The sequence below is a fragment of the Lepidochelys kempii genome, chromosome 7 (genome assembly GCF_965140285.1).
Source record: "Lepidochelys kempii isolate rLepKem1 chromosome 7, rLepKem1.hap1, whole genome shotgun sequence".
In the NCBI taxonomy this organism is placed as follows: Eukaryota; Metazoa; Chordata; order Testudines; family Cheloniidae; genus Lepidochelys; species Lepidochelys kempii.
Window position 1 is genome coordinate 56,513,033 of NC_136386.1, and position 20,177 is coordinate 56,533,209.

Consider the following 20,177-nt stretch of genomic DNA (forward strand, 5'->3'; position numbering starts at 1 on the left):
TATTGCTTTTTTAAAATCTCATCCACAAAAGCCATAGTCCAGTATTCGAGGCTATCTTGGACCCTGCTTCTCTTTTTTAGGACAATTAGAAATACATCTGAACCTGAAAGAGAGTGCTTTATATACCTTTAGCTCTTCTGGGCACTTCTCATTAAGATGTTGCAAGGTAAGGCTGGTGATCTTGAGTGAGTCAAAGTGCAATGTACAGAGTCAGCCTGAAGGAATGATCAGAAGAGTAAATACCGACAGTGTTTCAGAAGGAGTCCATTAGCCAGTGGGAGATTTCAGAGAGACACTGAATCTTCACAGTGCCCTGCAACTAAAGATCTCAGTGCTGACATTCTCACAAGACAGACTATTCTTAGCTTCGTTTGGAGTATGGGAAATGAACAGAGCCATTCATGCCATACTTGATGCCTAATATGTGCCAGGCTTTAGGCACCCAAGTTTGAGAAGTTTGAGCTACATGATTTGCCGAAGCTCATGATCACTGTCAGAGGCAGGAATAGACCTCTGGGACTTGACCGATCATTTGGAGAGCTCTTCTGTACCTACTGGACTATCAAAACCCCAAAATGCACTAAACTTGACTGTGTAGGAAGTGGGGATACTCCTTCCTGATCAGCCCCCCTCATGGTAAGTTTATGCTTAAAGCATGAGACTGGTACCTATGCTGTAGCTTATGTAGAAATAAACAGCAATTATTGCAGTGTTACATAACTTGGAAAAGTCCTGCCACACTGTGCATCCCAGGCCTCTTGCAACAATGACACGCAACTATATACTGAGTTTGTGCCGTTAGTGCTTGTTGCTAATCTCCCAAGGCATTTGCTACAATAGTTTGTTTCATGGGTCGCAATAACCCACCATATGGATCAGACCCACCCCACCCTTCAAAGGCTGTTAGGAAGTCAGAATTTGACTATGATTTTTCATGGTGTTGATGACCCCAGGCATTAATGTCAACAATCAGGCAAGCTTGGGGGCCCTCCAGAAGGGAATTCCAAGGCAGACAAAGGGAGAATGAGACTAAGGAGCAGCATTATCCCACCCCTCAATTATTTAAATTTATTACTGGCAAGAAGTGCTGGATTGGAAGCCCTGGAAACCATCTACTCCCCGTTCCAGCACAGGGGCCCTCTAATCAGCAGCCAAGATCTGCACTCCTTCCTATTCCTTGTTCCTTTTCCCCTGATTCTTCTCCTACATTCCTTGCTTCCCCCCTGTCTGGGTTTGTCAGCCTCCCAGTTCCTTCCTCCCATGGAGTAACTGTGGACTACCTTCTATGGTCCCAGCATACCTCCCTTCTCCCAGACTACTGTCCTCTAGCCTCCTTCTGTTGCCAACTATCTGGCTTTATACGACCCCTCCTGTTCCCGCCCAGCTGAGCCTCATGTCTGATTAATCAATCCCTGTTCCCTAGCTCCTCCTCCAGGTGTCACTTACAGGTTAATTGGGCCTAATTTACCCTCTCAGGGCCAGTGTGGGGAATACACCCTCATACCCATATAGCAGGACAGGTAGTATCAGGGTGGGATAGATCCTGAACTCTGTCTTCACGCAAAGATACAGGAGATGGTGAGACCTATTTGTTGAAGAAAGTCCATTTTGCTGCAACCATCTGAACTCTGCTTGCAGCCTCACGGGGCCTTACCGCTTAGTGACAACATTTTCAAGAGCATCTGATAAATACTTTCACCCACAACTCCAGGTTAATGGAGTTTTTGGAGTGGTCTGGAAACTCTTCTGTAGTACTAACATTATAACAAATAATAAATCTTGCTCTGAAGAGCTTACATCTTAAACAGATGGGAAAGAACTAATCTGTGCATTGAATGTTCCTTTATTGTACATAGTTACTCAACAGGAAGCCCTGAATCAGTGACAGTTATAACTTGATTTTCAGCACTGGGAAAAATCCCCAGGCGGGCATGTGTTTTTTGATGTGTTGCCTGCTCTTGGTTAAGTGAGGCAGACAGAGTGAACCATCTGTCCCTTCACTCTTGAAGTTTGGGGCACACGGTTCATAACAAGATTCTGATATAAACAAAGAGACAAAGCCAACTGCAGACTACGACTCAGCCCTATTGCAGCTGTGTTCTCCTTGGAAGCACTTATTCAGGGAGCTGCACTTCTGCCTCAGCTTTCCTTTGAGGGCCTTACTGGTTCTTCAGCTCTCACAGATGTACACACTGGAGTGAACTCCCCGTCTGCTGGTGTTCAAATGTGGCTACTGCACCCTGTCCCAGATCGGCACACTAGGCCTCTGCCCAAAAGGAGCAGTAAGGATAACTGAGTCTCAGGCGAAGCAGGATTCTCTCTAGGCAAATTATGGATGAATAGGGATAGCCCTATCTGGGCTGTACATATGTTTACCTGGAGGCAGGAGAGGCTAGCTCTCCAGGATTGCCAAGGGCAGTGTGTGGCTATGTTTGTAAAGAGCAGTATTTAATAAACGATCTTGGAGTCACGTCTGGAGGAGGAAGCCCCCTTGCTTGTGCACCTTGGTTGGGTTTGGAGGGAAGCCCCTGCTGGATTCAGGCAGGCTGTTGCACTGCTGGTGTCTTCGAAATGACGCTCGTGGCCCTACTCCGAGAGCAGGACTAAGAACATGGCCATAATGGGTCAGACCAACTGTCTGTCTATCCCGGTATCCTGTCTTCTGATAGTGACCAGGTCCAGATACTTCAGAGGGAATAAGCAGAACAGCAATTATCGAGTGATCCATTCCCTGTCAACCAGTCCCAGTTTCTAGCAGTCAAAGGTTTAGGGATGCCTAGAGCATGGGGTTGCATCCCTGACCACCTTGGCTAATAGGCCTTGATGGACCTACCCTCCATGAACTTCTCTAATTCTGTTTTGAACTTAGTTATACTTTGGCCTTCACAACATCCCCTGGCAACAAGTTCCACAGGTTGACTGTGTGTTGTGTGAAGAAGTACTTCCTTTTGTTTATTTTAAACCTGCTGCCTATTAATTTCATTGGGTGACCCCTGGTGTTTGTGTTATGTGAAGGAGTAAATAATAATTCCTTATTCACTTTTTCCACACCAGTCATGATTTTATAGACCTCTCTCCTATCCCTCCTCAGCCATCGCTTTTCTAAGATGAACACCCCAGCCTTTTTAATCTCTTCTTGTATGGAAGCTGTTCCATCCCCCTAATAATTTTTGTTGCCCTTCTCTGTACTTTTTCCAATTCTAATGTATCTTTTTTGAGATGGGCGACCAGAACTGCACATGCGGTATTCAAGGTGTAGGCAAACCATGGGTTTATATAGTGGCTTTATGATATTTTCTGTCTTATTATCTATCCCTTTCTTAATGGTCCCTAACATGTTGTTTGCTTTTTTGACTGCCACTGCACATTGAGCTGATGTTTTCAGAGAACTGTCCACAATGACTCCAAGATCTTTTCTTGAGTGATAACAGCTAATTTAGACTGCATCGTTTTAAATGTAGAGTTGGGATTATGTTTTTCAATGTGCATTACTTTGCACTTATCAATATTGAATTTCATCTGCCATTTTGTTGCCCTGTCACCCAGTTTTGTGAGATCTCTTTGTAAATCTCAGTCAGCTTTGGACTTAACTATCTTGAGTAATTTTGTATCCTCTGCCATCTTTGCCACCTCACTGTTTACCCCTTTTTCCAGATCATTTATGAATATGTTGAATAGGACTGGTCCCAGTACAGACCCTGGGGGGACACCACTATTTACCTCTCTCTATTCTGAAAACTGACCATTTATTCCTATCCTTTGCTGCCTATTTTTTAACCAGTTATTGGTCCATGAGAGGACCTTCCCTCTTATCCCATGATTCCTTACTTTACTTAAGAACATTTGGTGTGGGACTTTGTCAAAGGCTTTCTGAAAGTCCACTATATCAACTGGATCACTTTTGTCCACATGCTTGTTGACACACTGAAAGAATTCTAATAGATTGGTGAGGCATGATTTCCCTTTAAAAAAGCTGTATTGACTCTTCCCCAACATATCGTGTTCATCTACGTGTCTAATTCTGTTCTTCCCTATAGTTTCTACCAATTTGCTTGGTAGTGACATTAGGCTTACCTGTTGTTGCCAGGATCACCTCTAGACCCTGGTTAAAAACTTGGCATCACATTAGCTATCCTCCAGTCATCTGGCACAGAGGCTGATTTAAATGAGAGGTTACATACCACTGTTAGTAATTCTGCAATTTCATATTTGAGTTCCTTCAGAACTCTTGGATAAATACCATCTGGTCCTGGTGACTGATTACTGTCTAAGTTGTCAATTTGTTCCAAAATTGCTAATTTACCAGTGAGAACTGCAACTTCATAAGGATTTTGGAAAATAGCTATGTTCTTAATTTCCTTTTCATTCAGCGCGCTTTTCCAGAGGAAGGGGCTGTCAAGGGGCTGTGCTTTGTTAGGAAACCTGCTGCACTTCTTTGGCTATATCTTCACTTCTGGTGATGCTTAGAGTACAGACACTGCACGACCAGCTAGCATGGGTATAAAGAGCAGTGCAGTCGGTGAGGCGTGGCGTAGGTGGGTAGAGTACAGATACACCAGAACCATAGGGTATATACCTACATGGCTCGCTATGCTCCGAAGCTAGGCCTTCCCCCATCTACACTGCTATTTTTAGCAGTGTAATGCCTCGCTGCTTCCCTGTTGCCAGAGCCTTTCCCCGCTGCAGTGAAAGACTCTGGCAGCGAGGAAAGGCTCTTGCGAGGTCTGTGAGTAGAATTTAGTCACGGGCTTAATCCAGCTCCCCCACATTGGTCCATTGTTTGTGCAGAGAGGACTCTCTCCTCAAGCACTCTGCCATCCTTACCAAGCCTTCTGTGCAGATACTGGCTTGGTGTGTGGGCTGTGACAGGTCTACTAATCCCTCAGCAGCCACTGTGGGTGTGCTGCCAACAACTACTCGATAAGCAGTGAAACAGTCCTGATGAGGTTAACTTGTCCTCTCAATTCCCCTTTATTTGATTTATAAGCAGAGACCGGTGCATGTTTAGACTATAAGCTGTGTGGAGAAGGTGTGGGAGAGGCCTGTATTTTACGCACTCACTTAGTGTGCTGACCTACCATAGGCACCGACTTTTATTTTTCCCCCGGGTGCTCCACCCCCACCCCGTCCCTGCTCCAACCCCTCTCCCGAGGCCCCTGCTTGCCCACCAGTCACTGCTCTCCACCGTCCCGCAAGCACCTCCCCCAGCTTCCAAACAGCTGATCGGCAGCCCTGCCAAACAGCTGTAGCTAGTGATCACTGAGCTGATGGGAGCCTGGGAGCTCTCATGGAGTCGGTGCCTATGTGACCTACTAGGTCTGAAGATGTTAATTCCTCCTCTTGGGTAAGGGGAGTAAGGGATGGGTAAGGCCTTTTGTTTTGTTTTTGTTTTTTTAAATTTCCCAGGACTTTATTGAGTTTTATAAAAAAAATTAAAAATGGGAGAAAATTGGGAAAAAGAGTGGGTGATAGGGGAAGGGTGCCCAGTACTCATGGGAGAGGGGGATGGATGATACTCCCCACATAGCAGTTGAGGAAGCACTTTACTCCATGCAGCGGCAGTCAGGGGACCTTGGCGGCTCGGACTTGCCCCCCTGCCTGTTTTACTGTCCCACTTTGTGGAGGAAGTGGAGAGGGCCATGCTGAAGGGATGGGCTCAGGAGGGGAGTGGAAGGCTGCGACCCTTGAACATTGAGCTTTGGCCTGCTAAACCTAGGGTTGACCCTTGAGCATTGGCCTGCTAAACCCAGGGTTGTGAGTTCAATCCTTGAGGGGGCCATCTAGGGCAAAAATTGGGGATTGGTCCTGCTTTGAGCAGGGGATTGGACTACATGACCTTCTGAGGTCCCTTCCAACCCTATGATTCTATGAAGGCATGTCTGGGGTGGTGTGAACTCTCAAGAACTGTCCACACGCAAAAGGAGTTGCCTTGGACAGACAATGGAAGACGAATGACTGGTCATTAACTTTTAACGCCTGGCAGAATCAGCCTGAGTGCAACTTGATACGAAGAATGGAGATGCTGGGGGGAGGGTGGTCATGAGAAGTCAGCGGACCAGTGCAGGGGGGAGACATGGAAGGCTGGCTTTAGGGCAGAGGCAGGTGAGGCGGCCAGCATGAACTTACATGTAAGCTTTGCTGTCTCCATTCTAACCTAAGGACCCTTTAATACTGTATTCCAGTTGAGTGCTTAATACTGGCTTGTTTGGAAAAGGCTGTCCTGTGTCGCTGCAAAACATCTACTGGTTGTATGGCTCTGGAGAGGGCTGAGTCTCCTACTAGGTTCTTTTGGACTTGCTGGAAGAGCCACGATGAGGGACAGTGGTGCCGAAGCTGGGCCCTTAATCTCAAAGTAGCGGAGCCACACCGCTCCCCCTTCCTAAAAGTGGAGACCTAGGGCCTATACATTCCCAGAAAGCCTGTATGAAGGTCAGAGGCCAGGCGTGGATCCATGACGGGGTGTATGTGTGTTCAGTGCTATGCTCAATGGGATCTTGCCTTTGGGCTCTATCACAACATAAATTAATTGCCTTTTAGTCCATGCTAAATTTCATTGATTGCCCTTAAAAAGGGGACTATGTCCCGACTCGCGACTTGAAGGCTATTAATTCATATCTGTCTGAACCCAAAAGCCACTACTCAAAGCTCTTCTGGTCCCTGCTGCTTCCCCTTCCACCTGTGGCTGCTCATTTTACCACTGTGTCTTCTGCTTCCCTTTATTCCAGTCCATGTTTTCCTCCTCGCTTTCTCTTCTCTGGTCCCTGCACCTCCTGGCTTTTCTGGCTGGCTTTTTGTTGATCTCACTGGTCTCGGAAATGCATGCTGCATTTCTGGTCTGCAAACTCCCACTCTCTTCCTATCTCTGCTTACCAGTATTATGAAAGTAACATGGAACTCCTTGTCATTACAGTGCAAACAGCCTCTCTTGTTCAGTGACCAAGCTCTGTCCCTCTGCTTTTTTGTTCAGCGATAAAACTAAAAAGTAACTTGAAAGCAGAGTCTGGGGAATGTCCACCCCTGGAAGAGTGAACCCGGTAGGTTATTCACTTGGATTAATTTTTAACAGACTGCAGAAGGTCATGAAAATCTCTGGCAGTCTGCTGAGAAGACCATCTTTTCCTTTCAGTGATATTTCCATAGGGCCAAAAATATAACAAAGGAAAAGACTCTCCTTATTTTGGGATCAAAAGTGCTCCATATATAAACTGCAATACAGTGTATGTTGATTTCTAGAGCACCCACTGCCTGAATAACTAGGTGCTTATTTACAAAATTAAACACAACTGAGCTTTACAACTACTCACAAAGAAGAACGGAGCAGAGGTTGGTTCTGTCAATAGACCTGTTAGCAACCTGGTGGCCATCTCAGTCCAAAAGAAAACACAAGTTCTATGAGACACGAAACGAAGGCAAAACCAAAGAAAGGCTAAACTTAATTAGGGTGACCAGACAGCAAGTGTGAAAAATCAGGACAGAGGGTGGGGGTAATAGGCACCCTATATAAGACACAGCCCAAAATATCGGGACTGTCCCTACAAAATTGGGACATCTGGTCACCCTAAACTTAATAGGCCCAGCTTGCTGGCCTGAAAGGGAGGGTGGCCTAGCTTGTTATAAACCATTCAAAGTCATCTTTATAGAACAAATAGGAGGTCCTCACGCTGCCCGGAAGAGCTGGGCTCATTGTGGGTAGGACACACATGAATGTAACAAATGGGTTGCTGGGGGAAGTGAGGGCGAGGCTGGTTGAAGATGAGAAGTGGAGGGGGCTGATCAGAGTGGCCGTTCCTGCGGCCACTGACACAGTTATCGGGGGGTGATATTAGGATTGTTCCCTTACATGGAACAAACGTAGACTGAACAAACGCAGACTTGCCTTGTTCCTTTTCATGTAAAGTGAAGTTTGGGCTGGTCAAAGGTGCTGACCCTGAAGATGGAATTCTGCAGCATGAGGCAGTTGTCTCCACCATAGGCACTTCGCCTTTGCTTCCCTTGCACTGTGTGAGCTTGGTCAGATCACAGGTCAACGGGAGCTCAGCGCCATGAGACTTTAGTGTAACAGGGGTACAGAACCCCTGTAGGGAGACAGTTCATCCTCACACAAAGGCATTCTGGGGGGATGGTGGGGAAACTATGGTGGAACTGAGGGCAGGGGCACCCAAACGGGGGGGTGGGGTGGGGGTCAGGGGGCCATGGCCTTATCAGTTTTAAAAGTGGACAGGCTATGCCCTCCCAGTTTTTACAGGCAGTAAGGGTAAGCGACGGGGAAGAGGGGGCGGAGAGGAGTGAGCAGGGGAGCGGGGTCTTGGGTGGAAGAAGCAGCGAAGGAGCAGGGCCTTGGGGGAAAGGAAATGGTGCGGGAGGAAGAGTCTCCCCTGTGTTACTGTTTTCTCTCTTCAGAGTTGCTCCACTTGTTACATAGTGCTCTCTTATCCCACCACTTGAGGTCAATTGCACCTGCTTCCATTTCCCCTGACAGTGCAGGAACTTGGGGTGAGCCTGAACCAAGCTCATATCCCTTGTGTAAGGCAGCAGCATTCTGGAGGCGAGTACAACGGAGGACCGGGCCTCGCGTTTCCAGCTGTAATTCTGCCAAAGTTCCTTGTCACTTCTAGGATTTTACCAAGTTTCTGGCAAATACAGCTGAGTTTGCCCAGTTAGATCTGAACTCATTGTCCAAGTGGAGGTGCCGGTCCACATGTAGGCTTTCACACACATCCTTGGTGTATTGACACTAAATTCGGCTGCTCTTTAATCACCCATAAGGGCGCAAGCTTAGCGGATTCATTATTCAGTCTGTCGGGCTGGTTAATGCTAAGTCCTGTGAACCCTATTAATATCTAGAGGCTGAAGTACTTGGGACAAGTTGCAGACTCTTTCAGTCAGCTCACATGCCTAACTTCTAAGTACTAAGAAACCACAGCTGTCAGCTCCATGCAGATAAAATCAGTGTAGTCAGGAGGAAATGGATGACAGACCGGATGTATGTTCTGTGTGTAACAATATTCAGTATATTAAAATAACTCGATGCTTCCCATTGGCTTATATTTCTAGTAAACAGTTAGGATAGCAGGTGGCCAGACCAAGTTTTTCTCATGGTTTTGACTGGGAGCTACAGATGCACACTGATATTAAACAGCCCAGCTGGCTGTGAAGCTGATTGCGGAGGGCTTGGCTGGGATGGGAGAGACACTGCATGGAGTTGCTCTCTGAGACATTCAGCTACTAGCACTGCCTGGATGTCCACCCTTCAAAGGGAAATGCGGTGGGGTTGGTAGGACCATGGTTCCTTGCCTGGCTGCTGTTCTCATGGGTACTTCAGAAGCCGTCAGGCCTGGTTTTGGGGTAGTTTAGTTGAAGGGGAGCAGAAAGGGTCCTTCCCTACCAAGACCGAGATTAGTGTTTCACCTGTGAGTTGTTGAATACAATAATTACTGACAGAGGAAGCTCAATTCAGGTATTCCCTTACTGATCAAGGGATCAGACCCTCTCAGTTGTAGTCTCTCTTATCTGGATGTTTTCACTTATAATTATACCCATTTTGCAAATATAGATGGTGGGGTGTGTGGCGGGGGGAGTCGGGTCACTCTTCAGGTGCCTGGATGGTGTAATGAGGCCAACTCTGCCTGTCCCTTTGGGTCTTTGCACTGCCAGGAATAGTAGAGTGGACTGTGCTCTGCCACATGCATGTTCAGGTATCAGGGATGGGGAGCTCAGTCTTTCCGTATAGCCCCCTCAGCGTTGCCCAGTTGCTTTCAGGGGAAGTTAGTCAGGCAAGGGTCAGGGTTTTCTGAATGAAAGAACAGGTGAATAGTTCATATCCAAAGTTCTCCCAGCTGGCTGCTCCATCAGCAGTTAATCCAGTAACTGATTAACATGGCTCGCTCTGTTTTCACTCTACCTAATAGCTCTGTTTCCATAGCCTCCAGTCAGGCGAAAGGACTAGGACTCTGAGGAAATGCCCTGCAAGATCAAACCATTCAGAAGCTTTAACAAATCCCAAATATATTGTCAGGTGGCTCTCCTTGACCACTGTTTTCATAGAATCATAGGGCTGGAAGGGACCTTGCAAGGTCATCTAGGCCAGTCCCCTGCACTCATGGCAGAACTAAGTATTATCTAGACCATCCGTGACAGGTGTTTGTCCAACCTGCTTTTAAGAATCCTCAATGACGGAGATTCCACAACCTCCCTTGGCAACTTATATCAGCACTTAACCACCCTGACAGTTAGGAAGTTTTTCTTGATGTCCGACCTAAATCTCCCTTCCTGCATTGCTCAGAAGCCCATTGCTTCTTGTCCTATCTGCAGAGGTTCAGGAGAACAATTTTTCTCACTCCTCCTTGTAACAACCTTTTATGTACTTCAAAACTGTTTAGTCCTCCCCCCAGTCTTCACTTTTCCAGACGAAACAAACCCAGTTTTTTTCAATCTTCCCTCATAAGTTCATGTTTTCTAGACCAGGGGTTCTCAACCTTTTTCTTTCTGAGCCCCCCCAACATGCTATAAAAACTCCATGGCCCACTTGTGCCACAACAACTGTTCTTCTGCATAGAAAAGCCAGGATCAGCGTTAGGGGGTACCAAGCAGGACAACTGTCTGGGTCCCCATGCCACAGGGGGCCCCATGAAGCTAAGTCAGCTTCAATTTGGGGTGGTGGGACTCAGGGCCCCAGGCTTCAGCCCCATGAGATAGGGCTTCAGCTTTCTGCCCTGGGCCCCAGCAAGTCTAATGCTGGCCCTGCTTGGCGGACCCCTTGAAACCTGCTTGCGGCCCCCCCAGCAGCCCCGGACCCTGAGAACCACTGTGCTAGACTTTTCCTCATTTTTGTTGCTCGTCTCTGGACTTTCTTCAGTTTGTCCACCTCTTTCCTGAAATGTGGTGACCAGAACTGGACACAATACTCTAGATTGAGGCCTAATCAGAGTAGAGAGGAAGAATGACTTCTTGTGTCTTGCTTACAACATTCCTGCTAATATATCCCGGAATGAGGTTTGCTTTCTTTGCAACAGTGTTATACTTTTGACTCATATTTAGCTTGTGATCCACTATGACCCCCTGATCCCTTTCTGCAGTACTCCTTCCTCGGCAGTCATTTCCCATTTTGTATGTGTGAAACTGATTGTTCCTTCCTAAGTGGAGTACTTTGCATTTGTCCTTATTGAAATTCATCCTATTTACTTGAGACCATTTCTCCAGTTTGTCCAGATCACTTTGAATTTTAATTCTATCCTCCAAAGCACTTGCAGCTCCTCCCAGCTTTGTAGCTGTGATCAAACAATTCTAGTGAACTAGAGAGGCCTGAATCATTGTTTCTTTTATGGACGCTGTGCTGATTGTCCACATTTTATTGTGCTCATCTAGGTCTTTGGAATCCTGTCTTATCCCGTCTCAACCAATCTTCCTGGTGCTGAGGCAATCTGAGCGGGCTTATGGTTCTTGGGGATTGCCCTTAGTACCTTAAAGACAGGTGCAGCCCCTCCAGTTCCCTCCAGAACCCTCCAGTTCTCACAGCTGCTAACAAAAACATGCAGAGTTCCTTCAGCTCCCTCCCCACTCCCGCAGCTAAAGGGAGATGGGCAGAAGGGGTGTTAGCCCCTGTAAGCAAGCAGAAGGCTCCACCCACAGGGGTGAGGGACTGTCTGGCTTGGGGGACTCTTTCTCCTAACCTGGAAGGGGTTCTGTTTGGTTTGTCTGGAGAGCTAAGCTACCCAAAGCATCCATGCCACTGGAGTCACTGAGCCATGAGAATGACCTGAAGCACAGTGCACCAATGAGGGTCTCGGTAAGATGAGCCTGCCACACTTGGACTTCCATCTTGCACTGTATCTGCCTTAGTCTGCGCTCAGGCTCTTTTCTACTGGCTTCTCTTGGACTGTGGTTCCATTTCCTGAGGAACACCTGTTGGGCTGAGTCCTCTCTATGTTCAGTCCCCCTCCCCTCCACGGATTCAGTAATATCTATCCTCTACCCTCGTCTTTTCTCCCTTTCACCAGGCCTTGGCCCTATCTCCTCTTTCATCTGCTTCCTTCATTCCTCATCTCGTATGTCTGAATATTTTTGGAGAAAATCCAGGTGTAACTCACATACTTCCTGGGTATGGGGCTCTGTCCTGTCTAGTGGCACCAAGACTACTTAGAGAGCAAGATTAATGAGTCTGTTCTGCAGCCTTAGCTAAGGGCCATATGGCTTTTAACTCATGCAGTAGAGGCTCATGTATTTAATTCCAGAGATCCCCGGTTCAATCCCTCCACTGACAACTGGGGTCTGTCCGTGTTACAAGTGGGGGCTTGTCTGGGATTTCAACTGGGAAGTCTCTGATGCTCGGGATGCGCTTCCTCAGCTAGGGGAAGTATGTAACCCACGTGCTTCCTGGGTGTGGTGTTCTGTCCCATCTAGTGGCACCAAGACCACTTAGAGAGAGAGAAATTAATGTGTCTGCTCTACAGCCATAGCTAAGGGCCATATGGCTTTTAGCTCATGCATTAGAGACTCATGCATTTAACTCCAGAGGGCCCAGGTTTGATCCGGCCTCCTGATGACCGGGGTCTGTCAGTGTTACACAGGTACTGTGCTCCACCTCAGAAATGGTGGCATTTTAAGGGTGGGGAATGATCCCTCTATACTCCAGGGTGCTTTGGGATCCCTCTGGATGCCAGGCTTTGCATAAATTTCAGGGATTTTAAATTGTTCCTGTAACCAAGTCACACACTTGATTGCTCAGTGCAGCAATTCCATCCTCTCAGAGGTTTGATCAAATCAGGGACTATCTCCGAGAGATTATAAAAAGTTGGTTCCAGTGGGACTTGTCCGAGCTCATCAGGAATCTCTGAAGCTGTGCTGTTTTGACAACAGCCTGGAGAGAATGGTCCGGGGGCAGCTATGTACATTGAAACACACTTGCAGAGAGACAAATAAGAGATTGGGGGGGGGGCGTGTTTCGTTAGGTCTGTAGCTATTCCCAGAGATCTCATTTGTCTGAACATACTTCTTTGTCAGTTTCAATTACAACAAACTTGTACAGCGGGAAATAGAAAACAGCTGATGGTGGGAGGCAGTCTCTCAAGTGGCTTGTATTTTCTGATGGCCAATTCGATGCACTTGGGCCTGATCTTTCAGAGGGACTGAAAAACCACAACTTCAGCAGAAGTGGATGGGATGCTCAGCGCCTCTGACCACTAGGTCCAAAGTTGGCACCCAAAATGGAGTGGAGTGATTTTTAAATTAGGGCAGTTTCAAGCATTGATTTAAATTTAAAGCCTCCATCCAATTTACATCAATTTTAAAAAATAAATAAAAACGAATCTGAAAACTTGTGCTATTGTAACCTTAGACTACAGTGTTGTAACTAAATGACAAATGCTGGTTTTTAAAATACCGCTATTGTCAGGGTATCGTTTCTTTGAGTTTTGCAATCCTGCTGGTTCAGAGACTTCCAGTTTTGTTCCAACACAGCAAGCACTTTGGCAGGTAGGTACCTTCACTCATATGAATAGGCCCATTGACTTCAATGTGACTGCTCCCGTGCTTAAAGTTAAGCCAAGAGAAGAATGAGGGGGGATTTGATAGCTGCTTTCAACCACCTGAAAGGGGGTTCCAAAGAGGATGGGTCTAGACTGTTCTCAGTGGTAGCAGATGACAAAACAAGGAGTAATGGTTCAAGTTGCAGTGGGGGAGATTTAGGTTGGATATTAAGAAAAACTTTTTCACTAGGAGGGTGGTGAAGCACTGGAATGCGTTACCTAGGGAGGTGGTGGAATCTCCTTCCTTAGAAGTTTTTAAGGTCAGGCTTGACAAAGCCCTGGCTGGGATGATTTAGTCAGGGATCGGTCCTGCTTTGAGCAGGGGGTTGGACTAGATGACCTCCTGAGGTCCCTTCCAACCCTGATATTCTGTGATTCTGTGATTCATGTACATGAGTGTTTGCAGAATTGGGGGTTACAATTGTATTCTTTTTTTCATTACGTTTAATGGGATATAATCTGTCACTTCAAAACAAAATTGCTCCAGTGTAGACAATGAAAAGCCGTTTAAATACAATGCATAACAAAGTTATCATGACCGCCACACCTGGGTGCTTTTGACAGCCCACACTTAGGAGCTGAAACTAGTCTCAGTTTTTCCCCAGGTGACTTCTTATTATTTATTTGTATTGCAGTAGCAGCTTGCAGCCCCCGCCATGGCCCAGGTCCCCATTGTGCTACGTGCTGTACCAGCACAGAACAAAAAGACAGACAGCCCCTGTTCCAGAGATTTACGATCTGAAATCAGTGGGGACTTGTGCTCCTAATGGAACCTCGTTTAGCCACTTCAAGCTTTCTTGACTTACGAAAATTCAGTATATCAGAAGGTATCTGGAAATATAGCATGGGCTGTTGGCTTACCAATTCTGTTTAAGTTTAGTATTCTCACTGTGAGAAAACTAGCAACGTGTACATTTTAAAATTAATGATTTAAATAAGAAATCAATCATTTAAAAAAATCATTCCTATTCCCCCAAGCCAGAAACCAGTCATTTCAGAAAATTTTGGCCATGACTTTTCTCACTGTAAGAATACCAGGAACCAGCTAAACAAAACTCAGAATTCCCTGACATCATGGCAGCTTTGTGATTAGTTTTTGGCAAGGGAAGGTAGTGACTTCACTTCTGATTCTTCAGTGGTGTAAACTGAGTACTAGTCATAGGTGACAGGCCTGCAAACAAACATCCTCTATCCACACCTTGGGTGCAAGATGGGCAGCGGTTGTACAAGCATCCTCTGTGTCCTGTCAGTATGCTGAAGGGGCTGCTTCTTGTTGGGACAGGAGGGTTTCATCGCTGCCCAGCTCAGTTCTTGGTGCCTCTTCTGTGACTGCCAACAAGACCAATTCAGCTGGTTGGCATTTTTGTGGATATGGATGTTGTCTATGGGAAACTGGACCGAGGCCCCCATTCTTCTTCTGAGGAACTGTTATGGTGACAGGGCTCACTGCACCTCTGACCTCTCCACTCCCAGGCCTTGTGCCTTCACCTCTCTCAGGGTGGAATCCTGTGCTTGTCCCACTCTTAGACCAGACCTGGGGTGACAGCACGCTGGGTATAGGCCATGCTTACCCTGCAGGTCCGACTGAATCTGTCCCCTGCAGTTCTTTTTGGGAGCATGTGAGTGGAGGTGAATACAGAGACCAGGCAGCCTTCGTAAACCACAGTATTGTTTAATCTTAATAGCAGGAACAAAGCATAGCATGAGAGAAAAGGATTTTTAAAACAGCAAGGGGTCTACCCACATGTCTGTTTTACATAGAGTCCTAGGCAAGCCTATCTTACCTCAGATACCTAAGCTCTGGGAGTCTGGATCTCAGTCTGTTCCTCTTATCCTCTCTCTGTCCCTATCCTTGATGGCCTCTCTTTAAATCTAGCCAAAGCTCCTTGTCATCTTAGCTCACATACTTGGACCTGCTGCTTCAAACCAGTCTGCAGAGGGTCTGAGCTAGAGCAGCACCGTGATTACCTCTTGCATTGTTTCACGTCTTTGCTGGGAAGTGAATATCTGGTTCCACCCCCCACCTTCCTTTCCTGGGTGCCTTTCCTGACAACCCTTTGATCTTGACATAACTCAGGGTATTCCCATAGTAGCAATTGCAATAACCTGAACAAAATATGGTAAATCCCCTTACAAACATATACAACACACACAAATTATTACAGGCAGCTACAAATCCATCACGGCAACCGTAGGATGACCTTCAATCAACACCAGCCTGAGGAAATGTTATAAATAGCCCTCGAGCAGGACTTAAAGACATATGTCGGGAGCTGGCCTGTTAAAAAGATCCAAGCTGGGAATCAGGGAGCTACTCCTCTTCTTGTTCTTTCTAGTAAAAAGAGCAATCTTAACTTTGTGACCAAGGCAGTGATTCCTGGGGAGGGGGATGGGGTGGGGAAGGAAATAAATAGAACAGCGGATAACGGAAGACTCAACACGTTTTGTGAGAACAGTGGCAGACAAATTCTCTCTCTCTTTCACACTCACACTCACACACACTGGATAAAGTAATCATATACCTTGCACAGAGAAATAATACAATAGAGACACTGAGATAATTGAGAGGCTTTGACACAGACACAGTAATTTTATACCTACAGGATAATCAAGAAGGATCTACACAGAGAATAATAATTGAATTGTTTAGCTTTCTTTAGCTTTCCTTTCTTCCTATTGTCCCGAGACTCTTCCACTCTCCTACCCCCCTGTCCTCCAAGGAAAGCTTTCAGATTTTTCCTCCCCCACCCCAAAAAGTCAGTATGAATAGCAAAATATATATACCATGTGATGGTTGTGTTTAAATAATAAGGGGGGGGGGGAAGGAGAAGTTAATGATGAACAATATATGGCCAACATACAATAAGTTGTTTAATATTGTTAATTCTGTAATAAGACAATCCCTATACATGTCAAGACAATGTAATTGTAATGGCTTATTGTAAATGACCCAAAATATCAATAAATAAAATGCTCCCTCCCTCCTCCTGAAATGAAACAAAATGAAAAACAAGCAAACAGAAAACCCCACCAACCTGAGTGGGGAAGTATGATACACTGGCTAATGTGTGTACCTCTATCCCTTCCTCTGTCCGCTTGCTGGACACAGGATGGAGTAGCTAAAACTAAGTGCTCATCAAGAGGCCTTTAAACTCTGGGGGCCAAATTCATCCCAAGCGCAACCAGGGGCATTGCAGGTGCCTTGGCGGACCTGTGGGAATGGAGGGGGCCCAGGCCTGGAACAGCAGTGAAATAATGAGGGAGACTGATTGGGTTGGAGCAGAAAGGGTGCATCCAATAGTCTGATGTAACTCTCTGTGGTGAGCAGTACAAGTAGGCCCCCAAAAGCAGGCTCATCACTGGCACTAAGGGGGATCAGTTATCCTTTAATTGCTTTGGGAGAGGAGTGTGAACTGTTAGAATCAGCCCAGCTGACGACCAAATTCCTGTAACTGATGTTTATGTCATCTCATTTTCATATGAATGGGGCTGTTGAATAAGCATATTCAGTGCCGCTACAGCAGTTCTGTGGAGCTGTATGTCGCTGTGAACAAATGCAAACCAACCCCAGACGTCCCATTACAGGAATAAATGAGGAAACTCAGTCGATTCCCCTTTCTTCAACTAGATCTCCTTTTCTGAGTTCTTGTTTAAGAATTTCAGCAGGTTCTCTTTTAAAATGCTTTGAGGTTTGAGTGTTTCTCCATGCATCCATGTATTTTTAGTGCATGAGAATGGCCTAACGGGATTCTGTCTGCTTTGTTTAGACTCTGGCTGCGATTCTGTGACTGATACAGAGGCAGAAGACGAGAGAAACCCAGTTTACTCCAGAAAACTTGCAATGAGTCAGCAGCACGGGACATCCGAGAGCACCCTGGGAGACCTGGTGGTGCAGCCTGACCGCATACGCTGTGGGGTACAGTATGTCCATTTCCTCTAGCGTTCTCGACATGGGATTGTACTGAGCACTAGCGGCTAGTGCTCTGCATTGCCCTGCTGGAGACGCAAGCTCAGTACTTTTCCTTCAGCCCCACCCTCAGTGTCTCCATCTCCTGAGATTCCTTCCCACAGCCCAGAAACAACACTGCGACACTCAGTGTCCTACGGTTGTCCTGGCTGCACTGTAAAGCCTCCGATGAAGACTTAAACAGGGTTGCCACCCAATCTGAAGGTTGTGGAAGAGGCTCAGGCTTTTATGGGCTTATTCAGGTTGGTGGGATGTAGTAAGTCATGTTGGACTATTTTCAGGTTCTGGGGTTAACACACCAACTTGTCAGGGTGCCAAGGCATTTCCTGCAAATTATCTGGATCAGTTTCCTGTCTCTTCTGAAAAACAGCATCTCTGTCAGCACAGCTCATCTCCCCCGCCTCTCTCCCCAGATGGAGAGTACTGTGCATATGCCCCAGCAAACTCTGACACAAGAGCACCACCTAATGGAGCACCGACTTCACTTCCCTCCGTATCTGGGGGTACATGTTCTGGTCTGACCCAGCCTGATACTGCTTAGTTTGAGATCTGATGTCCATGCAACTTGAGGAATGGACTGTTACAGGAGACTTGAAAAACACAACGGCTAAGCAGCACTGCAGTGTTGCAATTTGACCACCAGTTTACGTTATTTCCTTTTCATGCATTGTGGAAAAGGCACCAGCTTAGCCTTTTAGTGCAATGAAACAAGGTCAGCAACTCGATATGTTTCCACACTCGTCACGGTGTGGCCAACTCCCACGCTTTTATAGTTTCTCCATATTTGGAGTCTGTTTTAAAGCCCCAGCTCCTGGAGTCATGTGACCATGGGACACTCAGCTTTTATTTAGAGTTTCTAGGCTTCATGATTGCAGAGAAGCTTGAAAACATGAGCCATAAAAGCACAGATTAGTAGGCAACTGAGAATCCAGAATCTGTTTAACAAGAATTTTTAAGCCATTCATATTTTTGCACCTGACTCTTGATTTTTGGATGCTAGGATTTGGCAGTATTGTTGTCACCTCGTCTAAAATGGCTTCAGCATACTGGGCATTTCTGGCTCAGATGCATAGTAGCAAAATACGCTCCAATGTTCAGGGAGGGGCGGAGAGGGTGGCGGGTCTGAAACTTGCTCTTAGGCCTTTGCTTCCAGATCTGTGGGCGCCGAGGGTGACATGGCTGGGACAAGGGTTTATTTAACTGCAGCAGCCATGACCCCTAGTGGTCGCTGTGTGTAACTGAATTTGAGCTTCGAATGGAGTTCCAAGCTTTACCTACCTCTAGCCCAAGGCTGTGCGTGGTAGCAGCTGAACACGAAGGAGAATGAATGCTGCTGTTGAACTGGAGAGGTGCCCTGTGTGGCAGAAGCATTCCTTAGCGGGACGGAAGGGTGGCGGGAATAGATTCAAAGGCAGTAGCTGACTGTGTTTTGTGAAACGTCCTCGCCCGTGACTGAGGCCGAAGATCTTTGTGTGCTCTCCTTGGTATGACTGCCGTGGGGACAACCCCACCACAAACAGCAAAGTTACCTGGGAAGTTGGCTGAGCACTGGGCAGCCTCAAGGTCTTGTGGGGCTGAGCATGCTGAAAAAAGAAACCTGGGGTATGTTTGGAGCTTCCTGGACAATGTACTTACGTGGGAGTGATGCTGCTCCCATCTCTGTGCAGTTATTGGACAATCCATCGTCTCAGCGCATTTCCGGGTTGCATCATTGCCTCATGCATTACCAGCGCTATACGCGCTATAAAGCTTTATCCATTTCTCATGCCTTCCACATGGTGATAACAGGCCTTCATGAATTAAGCCTCGCAACAACGTAGGTAACCACCCCTATGCCTTTGTTTCCTCCTGTTTAAAATGAGGGTGAGTGCATTGTCCGAGGTGTCACCAGCAGTGGCTAGGAATCTCCAACTCATGGCATGATACAATCATTGATGATCTAAGACTAAGGGGGAAATCAGAAACTGAGGTAGGCTTTTTCTGTCATCTTTGGTACCTAGAAATGGCTGAATCCTCTACTTTGGACAGGCTGTATCCCACGGGCATGGTTGAGAGATCCTGGTCTACTGCATAAGAGACTGTGAGCATGAAAGGACCTACAGGATACTGGTAGATTACAATTACTGTAGTCGGTGACCTGTTAGTGTAATAAAATGCTTAAGTTTTATTACACTAATAGGTCATCGACTACAGTCATTGTAGTATAATTAAACCATCCCCCAACGAGTGGCGGCGGTAGCTATATCCACACCCGTGTTTTTGTCGGTGAAACTTTTGTCAGTCAGGGGTGTGTGTTTTTTCAGAAGTTTTACTGACAAAAGTGATAGTGTAGACAAAGCCTGAGAAGTTGTGGATTATAGATCACGATGTAGACAGGGTCCAATATTTGTTTTAGGGGTTGTCCTTCACATGCTCTTGAGCCTAAGGGAGTCATTTATGATGCTAATGAAACCGATCTAGTGCTCTTATGATATTTCATTTCCTAGCTAGTGGATGCCACAAGCACCGATTTCATGTTTTCACCATATAAATGGCATCCCGAGGCATTAAAACCTGTCACCTAAACACAGATGCATGCACCAGGATGTCTGGCAGTTTCACAGCATGCCCCAGTCCACTGTCTTCAGCTTTATTCAGCCACCCACAGAACCCAGATACAGAGCCCTGTGTGTGATGCTGAAATCTGA

General features: G+C 46.5%; 1 protein-coding gene across 2 annotated transcripts in view; it reads left to right on the forward strand.

Annotated features, from left to right (window-relative positions):
* PIK3AP1 (phosphoinositide-3-kinase adaptor protein 1) overlaps positions 1-20,177 on the forward strand; it is an 81,917-nt gene that overhangs the window by 24,887 nt on the left and 36,853 nt on the right. The window contains exons 1-2 of one of the 2 annotated variants that reach the window (XM_073352978.2): positions 14,216-14,350; positions 17,291-17,439. In XM_073352978.2, the coding sequence (XP_073209079.1) occupies positions 14,290-14,350; positions 17,291-17,439 (210 nt within the window). In that variant the 5' untranslated portion in view covers positions 14,216-14,289. Of the gene's footprint in view, positions 1-14,215; positions 14,351-17,290; positions 17,440-20,177 lie in introns of those variants that run through there. The other variant, XM_073352977.2, reaches the window with a different exon arrangement.